General features: G+C 33.3%; 2 protein-coding genes across 2 annotated transcripts in view; both read left to right on the forward strand.

Moving 5' to 3' along the window:
* The first annotated feature begins 1775 nt into the window (after nucleotides 1–1775).
* On the forward strand, nucleotides 1776–9737 carry LOC131940225 (uncharacterized). The gene is made up of 10 exons (XM_059298853.1): nucleotides 1776–2002; nucleotides 3432–3625; nucleotides 4601–4709; nucleotides 4937–5080; nucleotides 5255–5308; nucleotides 5449–5575; nucleotides 7010–7715; nucleotides 8243–8409; nucleotides 8965–9161; nucleotides 9336–9737. Exons 1-10 carry the CDS (start codon nucleotides 1776–1778, stop codon nucleotides 9451–9453), a joined length of 2043 nt encoding a protein of 680 aa, XP_059154836.1. The 3' UTR covers nucleotides 9454–9737.
* Nucleotides 9738–11914: 2177 nt separating this feature from the next.
* LOC131940227 (toll-like receptor 4) overlaps nucleotides 11915–13393 on the forward strand; it is a 2747-nt gene continuing 1268 nt past the window's right edge. Inside the window, exon 1 of the mRNA XM_059298854.1 lies at nucleotides 11915–13393. This exon is cut by the window's right edge and continues 1268 nt beyond it. Within this exon, the coding sequence (XP_059154837.1) occupies nucleotides 12026–13393 (1368 nt within the window). The 5' untranslated portion in view covers nucleotides 11915–12025.

Here is a 13393-nt window from a genome sequence, read left to right on the forward strand (position 1 = left end):
CTTCTACTGTGTAACTTTGTAAGACGAGGTATCACCCATTTGCACCTGATTGCATTACTCTGGGGGTGCGAAAAACTATCTCTACCCGTTTAAGGCGCAGCATTCTAAGCTATTATTGTTTTGGTTGTTAGAATTAAATCCGTGAACAGCCGTTTAAATTGATGCATTTAGCATACACATACAATTGACATTGTTTGTGTTAGTTGTACGGGTTTATGGTATTTTTTTTTTAAATGACGTATTCTCCGCCTCCCACTACCCGTGTGGAATGTCATAAACGGATGACCCCCTGCGTGTCCCCAGGATGAAAACCTTCGCCATCCCCCGTCTCTTACCTACGCCGCTGAATGTTCTAAAAACTAAACTTCTGTTCACCTGTCCTTTCGAGAAAATGTTCAACTAGCAGCTTAGAGATAATGCGATAACATTAGGGTTTCAATTATTTTTCAAGTGGAAAGAATCGGGACTGTGGACTCATTTCAAGACTGATAAGATGACCAGCTATTACTTAACACGATTTTGTCAGTGTCATCTCTAGAGCCAGATACAGAATATGTGTTTAGAAGCGACCGATTGTAAGCTAACAGGCAGCACTATACAATATAACCATGTCAACTCTGTTGATTAAATCTTTTTTTAAAACTCCTTAAAAACCATTTACCTCTTACTTTCTCTTATAAGGGTATAAATAAAGTATTGTACTCATTCAAGAATATCGACATTTTACACTTCCGGAGTCGGAAAACCCAGTTGCACAGTCTTATCTGACTAAGTGTGTTTTTTTTTTTGTTTTTTTTTTTTTGCATCTTTGTGATTTCATGAAAAATAAACCGGGAGTGATCTCCCCTAAACTTTCTCGAATATTCTTATAGGACACTACGGGAGTTGGCACATCACGATATCGACATGATCTTTAATCCGTTTTTAATTACAAACTTTTTGAAATAGAATAAAATCTCGTAAAAAAAAAGAATTGCACACCAAGTGAACCCAGAAAAATATGTATAATAGTGCGGAATATTATTAGTACTTTATAAATTCACATGCGTTTTTTTGATAAATCGGAAATAGCGTAAATTACTACTTCAGGTCAACGGAAATTGCTCAAAATTTGAAAGGCAGAGAAATAGATTTTTTTACTTACATGTGAAATTCCATTTATCAATCTAAAATAGTACTCAAGTAATAGGCTTTGAAAAATTGAAAGTAGAAAAAGTTCCACTTCCGGTTATCGGAAATCGCTGAAAAGTTTATACGGATCTTCAATATTAATATAATATATATGAAATTTCATCAATCTTACTATAACGGTACTCAAGATATCGTGTATACACACACACACATACACACACACACAGACATACGATCAAGATTTTAAAACTATGTTCTTCCGACTCAGGGAGCTGTAAATGGTCGAGATTTGGAAAACTCTCGATTTTTTTTTTTCACGATTACATGACTTTCTCTATACTTCGAATATACGAGAAAGTAATAACGAGCATAAAACATGGTTATAAAAAATGTTGCAGAAGATAATATTGTGTTATGTTAAAACAATAAATAAAACATGTATGATAAATGATTTTCTTCAAAAGACACCAATATGGTTTCTAAAGCCGATCCGCCCATGAAAAAAAAAAAAAATTTCTATGAAACGCTTATCACTTGTTTTAAAGAGGGTACTTGCAGTAGCAAATATTTTTTTATATACCTTATATAAGTGAATGTGATCGCGTTTGATGGAGTTTTTTCGTTTCATAAATAATAACAGAAACATGTTTTTTACTTTTTTAATTCTTTCATTAGCAACAGCCCATGTTGAATCCGCTGGAAGATTCGGCAAGTCTACGCCGTGTGTTTTCACCCCGCTTAATTTAACTAAATTTAGAAATAGCATCGATAAATATTTTTATTCTGACTTGGAAACTCATTTTCTGGGTTTTAATTTCACCTTTGTCAATGTCTCGGACGCCAACTTTTTACATCGCATAAGTAGAAAAAGGTGAGTTTTGTTTTGTTAAATATATCAATACGAGCTGACCCGCGACGTAGCATACGCCGCTATTTAGTTGTTTTATTTTCTATTTTTCAGTAATTCATATTTTGTGAATTTGACACTACCAATGCAGCGACTGAAAATATTTTGATTTAAAACTCTATCAGTAGCCCGTGAAGGACTTTCCACTCCCACCCCCCTCCCCCCGCCCCGTGAAAGTAGATGTCCGTGACGATAGTTTACAGACGACAATGAAAAGATCAAGCAGAGCTTGTTGTTACCTCCCATTAGTTTCAAATCGTTTAAAAACTAAATTATCTGTCCCTAATAGCCGTCACTAATTCGACCCGCTCTTCCATTGTAAACAGCTCACCAGACTGGTGGAGGGTGGTAGCGATAAGGTCTGTTGAGCTTACGTCGTGGTGGTCTCCCGCAAGGTCTGTCCGTAAAGAGAATTATATAAATACGAGCCGACCCGCAGCGTATCATACGCCGATATTTAGTTGTTGTTTTTTTTCTACTTTTCAGTCATTTATAATGTGTGAATTCGACACTACACTGCGACTGAAAATATTTGCTTTAAAACACTATCAGTAGGCCGTTTAGGACGATACCCCCCACCCTCCTTTCCCCCAACCCCAACCCCTACCCTACACCCCCCTCACCCCCGTGAAAGCAGCCTCCTCTTAGTTACCTCCCCTAAGTTTCAAACTAAAGTATCTGCCCCTAATAGGCGTCACTAAACCCGGCTGTACGATTGTAAACATTTAGCGTGAACCACGGCTCACCAGACCATGTTGGGGTGGGGGAGGTTACGATATGCTTAGAGAGGAAGAGAGGGAACTGCTAGGCGCGCTTACAGCTTGTTTTCTAACGTCTCCAAGAAGAGAATTATATATATAGATAGTATCAATATATGGTTTTAAAAATGACAATAAAATCAACGCACTTACGCTGCATTTCCATATAACTAAAAGTTACAAAATAATCTTATTAATACTTTTTAGTAAGTAATAATAAGTTGTGTCAATGAAGAATCACGAACCAATATTTTTTTTTTAATTCATAAAAAAAGTTTTAATAACGAGCTTTTTGTAATAATGCACTAAAAAGGAGAAAAATAAATTATACACTACTATTTAAATAACTATATAAATAAACTATATAACTAGTAATTCGGTCCAAATTTTAAATAATTCATAAAAATTTATTAGATGACAAATTACGTCAAATTTAACGTCACGATGCATTGTCTTCATGTCTTGACCCACGTTCCAACTATGAACCGTATCTGTCAGTTAGAAGTGTCCGTAATTTCGCTCGGGCGTTTCGATCTAGACTGAAGACAGACCGACGACAGAGGAAGTGAGTTAAATAAAAGCTTGTAAAAAACATATTCATACTGCTATTCGTCTAAACATTTTTTTCTTTATAGATGGTTTCGAGCTGAAAATCAAGGAAGCGCTCTACTATACTTTGCTTACAAATATGGCGACGAATCTTTTCGCTATTTCTTAGACATATCTTACGATACCATACATGTGGAACTAACGGTAACCCCACCAGAATGCTACAGCAACAGTGTGGAAGATGTGGAGTCGAGTTTTGTGAAAGATTATCTGTTAACAGGTAATTTTCAGCATCTAGGAGACACGGGTATATAGCATACTTCCGTTTTAATACTTTTAAAGAAGCCACCGAGATAACAAAGTGTGAAGAAAAAAATCAAATTCGCAAAGTGTTCTGTCTTCGTTCTTAATTATTAGTGTTGGAGGGGGATCCCTTCCAACACAAATTAAGTGTTCTGCAAATCTAAGCGTTTATGTGCGTCTATCTGTGAAGGTGTGCCGGGGTGTCAGTTTGGGCGGTTGTAATGCTAGCAAATAAATGGTGCATGTCAGATTAATTATTGTAAATGACCATAGCAAGCAATCTATTAATAAGATTTTATTTCGTTCACAACATCCGATTTTTTTAGGGTTTGTGTTAAATCTTGTAACTTAAATTTGTCCCAATTTTAATGCAGCGGTCTCGTTCAAATTTTCCAGATAACAACTTCTTTGATGACCATGCATAAATATATTTTTTAATCTAATTGGATTGACAATTAGTTATTTAATATTTTTTTTATTTAAAAATGTCTAAATTTAATAACAAATCTCAAGTGATTACAGCTTGTTTACAATGGTGAACAGACACTGTTTGTAAAAATTGAAAGTAATCTCCCTTACTAATGTATAAGGATATTAAGCAAAAACTTTTCACTATGGAGCATAAAAAAAGTTTCTTATCATCATCACAAAATTTCAAAAATAAAAACAAAATATGAATGTGAATGTATAAAAAAAAGAAAAAAAGAAATTTAAAGTTCTCAAAATTCTGAAAATAGCATAACATTAATTATAAAATATACAATACAAAATTCTTTTAAGACTTAACGTATTAACTTTATAAGATTATAATACTGCTCAAAAAGAGGAAAAATAAAACATGTTCTCTTTCAACTCTGATTGCTAATGTGATCTTAATTAAAATAGTGGTTGTAAAACTATACATCAGGTATATCTTAAAGTGTTTGTTTAATTATATTAAATTTCTTCATAGGTTTCAACAAAACTGATAACATTGAAGATCAAACGTACAATAAAACAAGTGTACAGATTTGCCAAACGAAGTTGGATGAAGATGATACATTAATATGGGACGAGATAAGGTAATAAACATGTGTATCTCTTCAACATGTACGTAGTAAAACACAGCTATACTATGCATGTATTCAATTATATATATATATATGTGTGTGTGTGTGTGTGTGTGTGTGTGTGTCTGTGTGTGTGGTGTGTGTGTGATTGTAATTTGTAATTGTATTTGAATATGTATGTGTAAAAAATATAGATATTAATGTTTTGTATTGATGTTTGGCATTAACTTGTTCTACAGTTGCTGCGGCTACAACCACAAGACAATTTATACTTGCTTGAAGATTGGCGAAAACAAATATATGCCGCCTTTTATCGGGCTCTCTGTTACCTTATCTGTAATACTGTATTTGTGGTTTCTTTTCTGGCGCTTAAAGGGTTCGCGGTAATAATTGCAGTAATTTTTTTTATATTATGATTTTAAAAGTTCCATGCAGTTTGCGCTGGTCAATGTTATTTATGAGATGAGTTAAGATATCGGATTAGATTTTGGTGTAATACGTATTTTCCTTGACTAAGCAACAGCAATTTGTTTACTTAATGTACTTGAATATTTCAGAAGTAAAGAATGTACTAACGTTCTCGGGCTTAATTTTTCCCCAAACGATATTAGGTAAGTAGTTGTGTAAAACATGATACAATTATTATTAATTAGTGAAAATTTAAACGCAAACTTTTTATTGCCTTATAAAAAAAAATTGAAAATATAATGAGCTGCAGCAACTAAATAAAAATCCCATTCCAAAATAATAGTGTTGTGCAAGAGAATCAAAGAACAGTCATCGATATCTTCACCGTTAAAACCTCTAAAATTATGATCGCTGGTGGTCCCATCGAAGACTCGATTTTTCAACTAATAAAGCAGTACATCAAAATGCATGTAAGTTGAATTGATAACAAAACTTCAAAACATTGCGAAAAATTAAAAACCAACTGAAGTATTCTACAACTACTACAACCTACACCTACAATTGCAAATAGAATCAGTGGTGTCGCGAGGTAGGGTGTCACCCGGTGCGGGACCACATTGTGTCTCCCCCCTATAAAAAGACAATATATATATATATATATATATATATATATATATATATATATATATATATATATATATATATATATATATATATATATATATATATATATATATATATATATACATATATATATATATATATATATATATTTATTTATTTATATATATATATATATATATATATATATATATATATATATATATATATATAGGTCTAACTAGGCGTATAGGCTATATCTAGGTGCAATGGGTTAGATCCCCTTCCCATTTTGCCTAATGGCGTAAATTTTTGCGTACAAGCCACCTATTAATTTGTGTGGGGAAAAAAACGCGTCGTTTTCATCTAAGCCATTAGATTTTAGTGTCACCTCCTCTACTACAGTCGTTGATTGACTTATCTGTTATTCAAAATACTCAACAAGCCAGTTGGTGTCACCCCCCCCCCCCCGTGATAGTTTTAAAGTGTGCACACCTAATAGTAAAGATGGTTATATATAGTCAGTTATTAAAGCAGGTGGATTAACTATTATTAATTATTAATTGAACTGGCAAAAAGTATTTTTCTTCCATACTAGACTACCCGTTATCTATTTAGATCAGGGGTCAGCAACCTGCGGCTCGCGAGCCGCATGCGGCTCCTTTGATGTCAAAATACGGCTCTCCAGCTCTTTGAGCAAATATTACTAATTCTATTATTTCAATTTCAAAATTTAAAAAAAAAATATTACACTGTAAAGAAACACAACTTTAAACAGGATAAACACACTCATCAGAGAACAGTGAGAATAGGTGCAGTAGAAAGTATACGGACAGCTGTTTGGGCACCAGGCCCAGCCCTACAGCCGTGCTATGGGCAGCCCCGTGGCATCGATTCCATGCTTGCCACTGCCCAAGTGCCGACTTTTTCGAATATCTTTAAATGGGGAACGTTATTTTATTCAGAATGCATTCCTTTATTCGGTCAGTAATTTGACCTGAGTGACGTAGCTGTTTAGTTTGCAATTTTTTGCCATGATGTCACCCCCTAAATAGTGTCATCCGGTGCGGTCCGCACCACCCCCCCCCCCCCCCCGGCTCGCGACGCCTCTGAATAGAATAAAATCATATTTAAAAAAATTATTTTAATTTTACCTTTATTTTCCTGCATGTATCCGCCTATCTTAGTTTATTTTCTCGTTACTTCTATCCATATTTTATCAAATGTTTCTATAAATAATGTATTACCGTTACACTTAGTAGGATTTTATGTATAATTCATGTGTTGTTGTTTTTTTTTTTCAGATTTTTAAACGTCTAAGGAAAGATGAAGCAAAATTTGATTGCAAATGTTTTTGCAAATGCCTACTCATTTTATTTCACTTTATATTGAAGCGAAGTGTTTATTACTTACCTATTTACCTTGATTTTTTTAAAACACAAAATCGAAAAATGTTCTACTTTTTCTTGCCCGCCGTTTTCTTAGAAATTGTGCTTAAATTATTATTGCGTTTTTGTGGTAAAGTGAATGCAGAAGGCAAGAACTTCTCAAAGAAACTCAATGAAGTAATTAACAAGTGCAACAATTGGGCAAGATTTAAAGAGATTATTAAGTGTAATTGTAAAACAAACAATGAAATAACTAACGAGAGCTCAGAAAATGGAAGGAAGAAACAAAAAAAATGCAAATCTACCTGCCTATCTATTTTGGTGATTGTTTATTATCTACTGAGAGAGAGTATTATTGTTCTAAGCTTTTATAATTCTGCACGATTTGCAACACTTCTCATAGTCAAGCTGCTAATGGACTTTGACTTGACAAGCAAATATATTCCTTTAACTCTTGTAGGCATATTTTACTTAAATGACAAATGTAAAATTATCAAGAATAAGTATAGGGTTTTTAACCAAAAAATTATCGATGTCTTAAATGAACGAATCGATAAAAATGGAATTCAATTTCAAAAGGCTGAAGACGAAAACACGATGGTAGGATATATACTAAATTCAGGTAAGAAAAATCACACAGACAACATATTTTAACCTTATTCCTTGAGTGTCGCGACCATTTATGAATCTAATTCAAATATCTATTTTTATGGGATTATGGGAGCTTAAAAATAAAAATCTCTTTCATAATTAATATTACTATTTTTCATGAGTTTCTATTACGGTGCTAACGCTTTGATTTGAATTAAAAAAAAAACATTATTTTGTTTGAGTTGTTTTGAGTGAGGTCGGGTTGGGTTGTGTTTTGTCAGGTTAAGATCATGTTAGCTTACGTTAGTTTATGTAAACTTATGTTAGCTTAGGTTATTTTTGCTTATGTTAGGATAGTTGAAGCTAGCCTTGGGTATCTGTGTGTGTGTGCGTGCATGTATATTTTATATATATAAATAAATAAATAAATAAATAAATATATATATATAAATATATATATATATATATATATATATATATATATATATATATATATATATATATATATATATATATATATATATATATATATATATATATAATTGAATAATTGAACAGAAACTGGAGCTGATAATCAGCAAAGAGTGGAAAGCATCAAGAAACATGTCATGATCTTTGTTGACCATCAAGGAATTGTCTCTATTTCCAAGATATTCATCTTTCGATGTTGGGATATGATGGACAATCGTGGCTCGCCTGGTTATCTACTGTGGCAATGTTTATTGGTATCCTTTTTCTCTAGTCTGACATTCTTTTTTATTAAACGTACGATATTACTGTTCTGTCTGGTTAACGATATCAAAATTAGCAATTCTGTGAGCCAATTTATTTTGTGCCACATAATATTATAGAAATAAGTATTATAATATATATATATATATATATATATATATATATATATATATATATATATATATATATATATATATATATATAAATGTCAAGGCGTTTGTGTGGCTCTAGGAAAGCACCCCCTACACAACTGATTCGGTTTTGTAATCTATTATAGTAGCCCACTGTATCTATAGTGTTATTACACCAAATTAAGAATTACTTTCCATGCAAATAAACAACATTGCAACAAAACAACTAGTTAAAGGCAAGATATTTTATATCAATTTTTATTAATTTAATTGCGCAATAAGTTAATGTATTATTTATTGACATGTGAAACTGATTGAAAGAAATATAATAGTAATAGAATTTCCCTAACCTAATGTCACAATAATTTGAAATTTGTAAGTTATGTGGTCTTTGCTCCACAATTATTATTTTCACAGGCACTCTGGGATGTGATTGTGATCGCCATAGGCCTAGCCTACATATTTATCCTGCTAGTCATTTGTGACAGAATATACTTCATGACTCCAGAAAACCAGCTACTTATCATCACAGCATCAGCTTTCAGTCCATTAATGATTAAATGTTTTGTAGCCAGCGCTCCGGTACCCCATCCAGTCAACACGTCGCCCAGCAGGTAAGCAAACAATTTTAGTAATAACATTTAGTTCTATACGAGGTCATTGTTCCTTCCTTCATGTGTTCGTAAGTTTGTTTGTTACTTCGTATGTCCGATAGTTTGATGTTGGTTTTATTTGGTAGAGTTTGCAGTAATTCGACAATAATAACAGATTATTAATTTGTTTTACAGATTTTACGAAGGTCTACTCTCTGTAATTAAATCTTTTAATCAGGATTGGTATAAAGTACCGCAGCCTAAAGCAAATGAGGAGGCTCCATTTATAAACAGTACAGAGTCAAACCATTAGGCTCAGAAGCATCTGATCATTGTTGCTGACATGGACCGAAATCGTTTGTTTATCCAACTCCCCTTTTATAAAACAATTATAAATAAAGCTGAAAAAAAGAGAATTTTTTATATATTTTCAGAAACTATATTATAAATTTTGCAATGCAGAAAGTTCAAAACTTCTTTTTTTTTAACTTTGAGGCTGAATTTCTATCTAGGGACCTATTTATCTGATATGTATTGCACTGAATTTATGCTTCCTAGGTCCAGGCAATTCTTAATTATTAAAACGTTTTTACTTCATTTGTTACAAGCTTTTTTTTTAAATCGCTTCCTCTGTTGTACTTTTGTTGTGCTTCGTCATGGATCAAAACTGGTGAGCAAAATTTGAACCACTTCTAACTGACAGATTTCGTTGAAACTTGGCACGTGAATCACGATCAGGTGACAATGTGATGTGGCATCACTTTTAACTTAATTAGATTATTAGACTTCGTTTTGTATGAATTTCCTATATAAAATTCTATATACCACACTATTTTACGCACACTGTTCATTAGTGCATAATTGTTTTTAGTCATGCAATTCTGCTGTATTAAAAAAATTCAAGTATTTAAAATAAATTCAAACGAAACGTTTTAATAACAAGCTTATAATTTAAGTAATAGTGCTCTAAAAAGAGTAAATAAACGCATTTCTTTACAACTAAAAATGAAATACTATTTAAATAACTAAACGAAAAGCGTGAGTTGCTATATTTTATAGTAAATAACTTTACTAGAATTTAAGACGCGATCCACGCTTTTATTTTCTATACTCTTGAGATAACCCTTACTATGTCCCTGTTGCTCACACTTGGCGTCTAGTGTCGGTTTTATTTCTTTTGAATTCGGCAAATAAATATATCGTTACTATTCGCTTTGTCGTTTCAAGTAACACACACTCAAATCATAATTCTTACCTTATAAAAACGTAATTTTTCGAACGTCGCAAACAGTCGAACCAATTTTCTATTTTGTTGGGGTTATAGGCAAGTTATAGAGCTAAAGGCTAGGGCCTGTTACTACCTGGTCATTAAGCTGTAAAGTTAAATTTACTATGGTCTGTAAGAAACTCGGGGGGGGGGGCTGACTGCTGCCCATTTTGACAATGCTAGGTGCTAAACTTTTTTCTTAAAAATAAGACTTTATTGATTGAAATGTATATCTTGCAAGGGCACACGTCTTTTAAGGACAATTTGTAAGCTATCTTGCCCTCAGATCTAGGGCTTAGAACGACATGACGTCAGACATCCTTAAATTCCCCACCTCGCTATTTCCATCTTGTATTTAGTTTATAAATAAAAACAAAACTCCAGTTGTAATAATGCGGAGCGACAACGTGTTTATAGAATTACTTTACTATATTGCATCTAAAGTAATAGTTAAAGGTTGGAACGTTTGGTAAGAATACATATGTTATACTTTTTGGTTATCTAAACCCTAGCGTTACATTTTCATTTTTTTGGTTTAAATTAGTTGGCTGTAATTGTTGTTTAGCTAACTTAGCTTGCAATAGTTTTTGTTTGTATGAATCGGTAAGTTTTAGTTTTTTGTTTTGTTTTATAAAACTAGAGGCCAAAAACGTGTGTCGGTAAATTAACTGGGTATACTTCGTATTATCGTAAATTATTTGAAATCTAGAAGCTGTAACAAACTATGCCATCTGGCTAAACTAAATGAGACAACAAAATGACAGTTGACGTTTATACAGCAGTAGGGGGCACTTGTTATATTCGGGGGTCGGGGGGCGGTCAACATTTTCCGGGGGGGGGACGGGACAATGTTAAAAGTATATGTTTTCCATATGAATTCCATTTCGTTCGGGGGGGGGGGAGGGGGGGGGCGGTAGACTTTCTTCGAAGAGATGCCTGGAAGAAACTCTGTTATACAGTTACCTTAAAAAAGAAAGTGTGAAAAAAATGTAATAGAAATAGAAATCATTAAAAGAAATATACGACACAATAACAGTGCCATAAAAAAATATATAGTGGCCTTTTTTGTTTATATATAATTTGTAATTCACATACTTCTTGAGTGCATAATTATTAAGAGCAGAGAAATAGCCTATATCTTTTTCAAATTTTAGGAAAACAAATTAGGGATACTAAGAAATCACAATAAACTTAGAAACACTCTTCGTGCAGAATTTTCTTACAAAAAGACGGGGAACTGAAATAATTCGAACTAACAAAATCTCCCAAACTATATGAATTAAAAGAAACAGTCTGATCACGTTCGATAAATGTGTATTTTTAATCACATCGATGTTTATTTAAAGGATCAAACTGGTATTAGCACTGACTTGTAACAACAAAAATAAAATAGGTTTTAAGTTTTTTTTTAAAGAAATGTTTATTAAATCAGTTTGCTATTTCTGTAGTCTGGCAAAGCGTTTTAAAATATGTTTATGTTTCAGATTCGAACCTGATCTTAATATAATATAAGGATAATCAATAAAACATACAAAAAAAATTGTCACAAGAGATCCAGCAAATACCCTGACAATAAACCATAATGTTTTAACAATATAAGATCATTCAAATAATAAGTATGCCACCTTCAATTGAAAATATAAGTCTGTTGTTGATTCTTCTGGCCTGTTTCCTTTTGGCACACACATCAACAATTAGGTCACCTGACCAAAAGATCACGTCACAGCAAGCGACACAGTTAACTGGGAGTGCACCACAACAGTCGCCATGTTTTGTTTTAAACACCGACGAAGACGTCACTGTCAACTGTCAAGGCCGTTCTCTCACGAGGGTGGATATGTCCTGGTTTCCGGAAAATACAACAGTGATCCTATTAGACAACAATCTGTTGACCGCTGTGCCGAAGATTTTTGAAACCCTCCATCGGCTGCGTCGCCTCAGCTTATCTGGGAACCAAATCTCAGACATTCAAGACAACATGTTCTTAGGCCTGGGTCAACTGGAGTACTTGAACCTGGATGACAACCCGCTAAACGTGGCCAACCTTTCTAAAGAAACGTTAGCCCCTCTTAAAAGTCTGATCGAATTGTCAATCTGTATTGATGGGGATTTTGAACCTTTTGCCTACCCTAATGAAACTTACTCACGACTTTTAAAATTACAAGTTTTGACCATCAGTGCGTTTGGGGAAGAATTGTACTTTGGTGAAGAATTCGGAAGTACGACAAATGTTCATCAATTAACAATAATACAAGGAAATGTCCAACGTATCACGAAAAATAGCTTTAAAAACGTAAATCGAATTAGAACTCTTGAAATAAACAATTTATCTTTTTTAAATGGAGTTGAGAACTCTACTTTCGAGAGCTTAAAGCATGTTAACCAACTAACACTCAAGGTGCTTCGCCTGGAGCTTAAAGAACTTCTCCCGACATTCAAGGCGTTCGTTGGGAAAAAGATGGACTCTATTACAATGATGCGAATACGGGTGGTAATGAATGACCGGTATAACACCATACTTACCGGAGATGCTATACTTACACAAGAGTCTTTGAGGTACCTAACTCAAATTTGTGTCGCGCATTTCGCTTTGACGGATTCTAATGTATATGTTATAAAACATAATGCTTTTGCCAGCGAAACATGGAATAAATGCTTGAAAAGTTTGGATCTGTCTAAAAACCTCATTGCTGGAACGAAATTTGCATACTTCCAGATATGGAATCTAAAACATTTAGAAACTCTCATAATGGAGTATTCAACTCCATTTTACACTGGAAGTAATTCTGTAATAAGACAAAAAGGACGAGAATCTTGCAATATAGACAAAAATTCTTGGGTCAAGCAGTCCAATAGTTACGTTAATGAACATCGTTTGATTTCAAATACAAAGCTACAACCGCGTGTCAGTGAGATCTTCTTTTATACCTCCAGTTCACTTCAGTTGATGGATTTCGCGAAACTGGTGTCGCTGTCTTTCGACATA

This window comes from Physella acuta, unplaced genomic scaffold, assembly GCF_028476545.2.
Source record: "Physella acuta isolate Inbredline_101_S28 unplaced genomic scaffold, ASM2847654v3 ptg000312l, whole genome shotgun sequence".
NCBI classification, from domain to species: Eukaryota; Metazoa; Mollusca; class Gastropoda; family Physidae; genus Physella; species Physella acuta.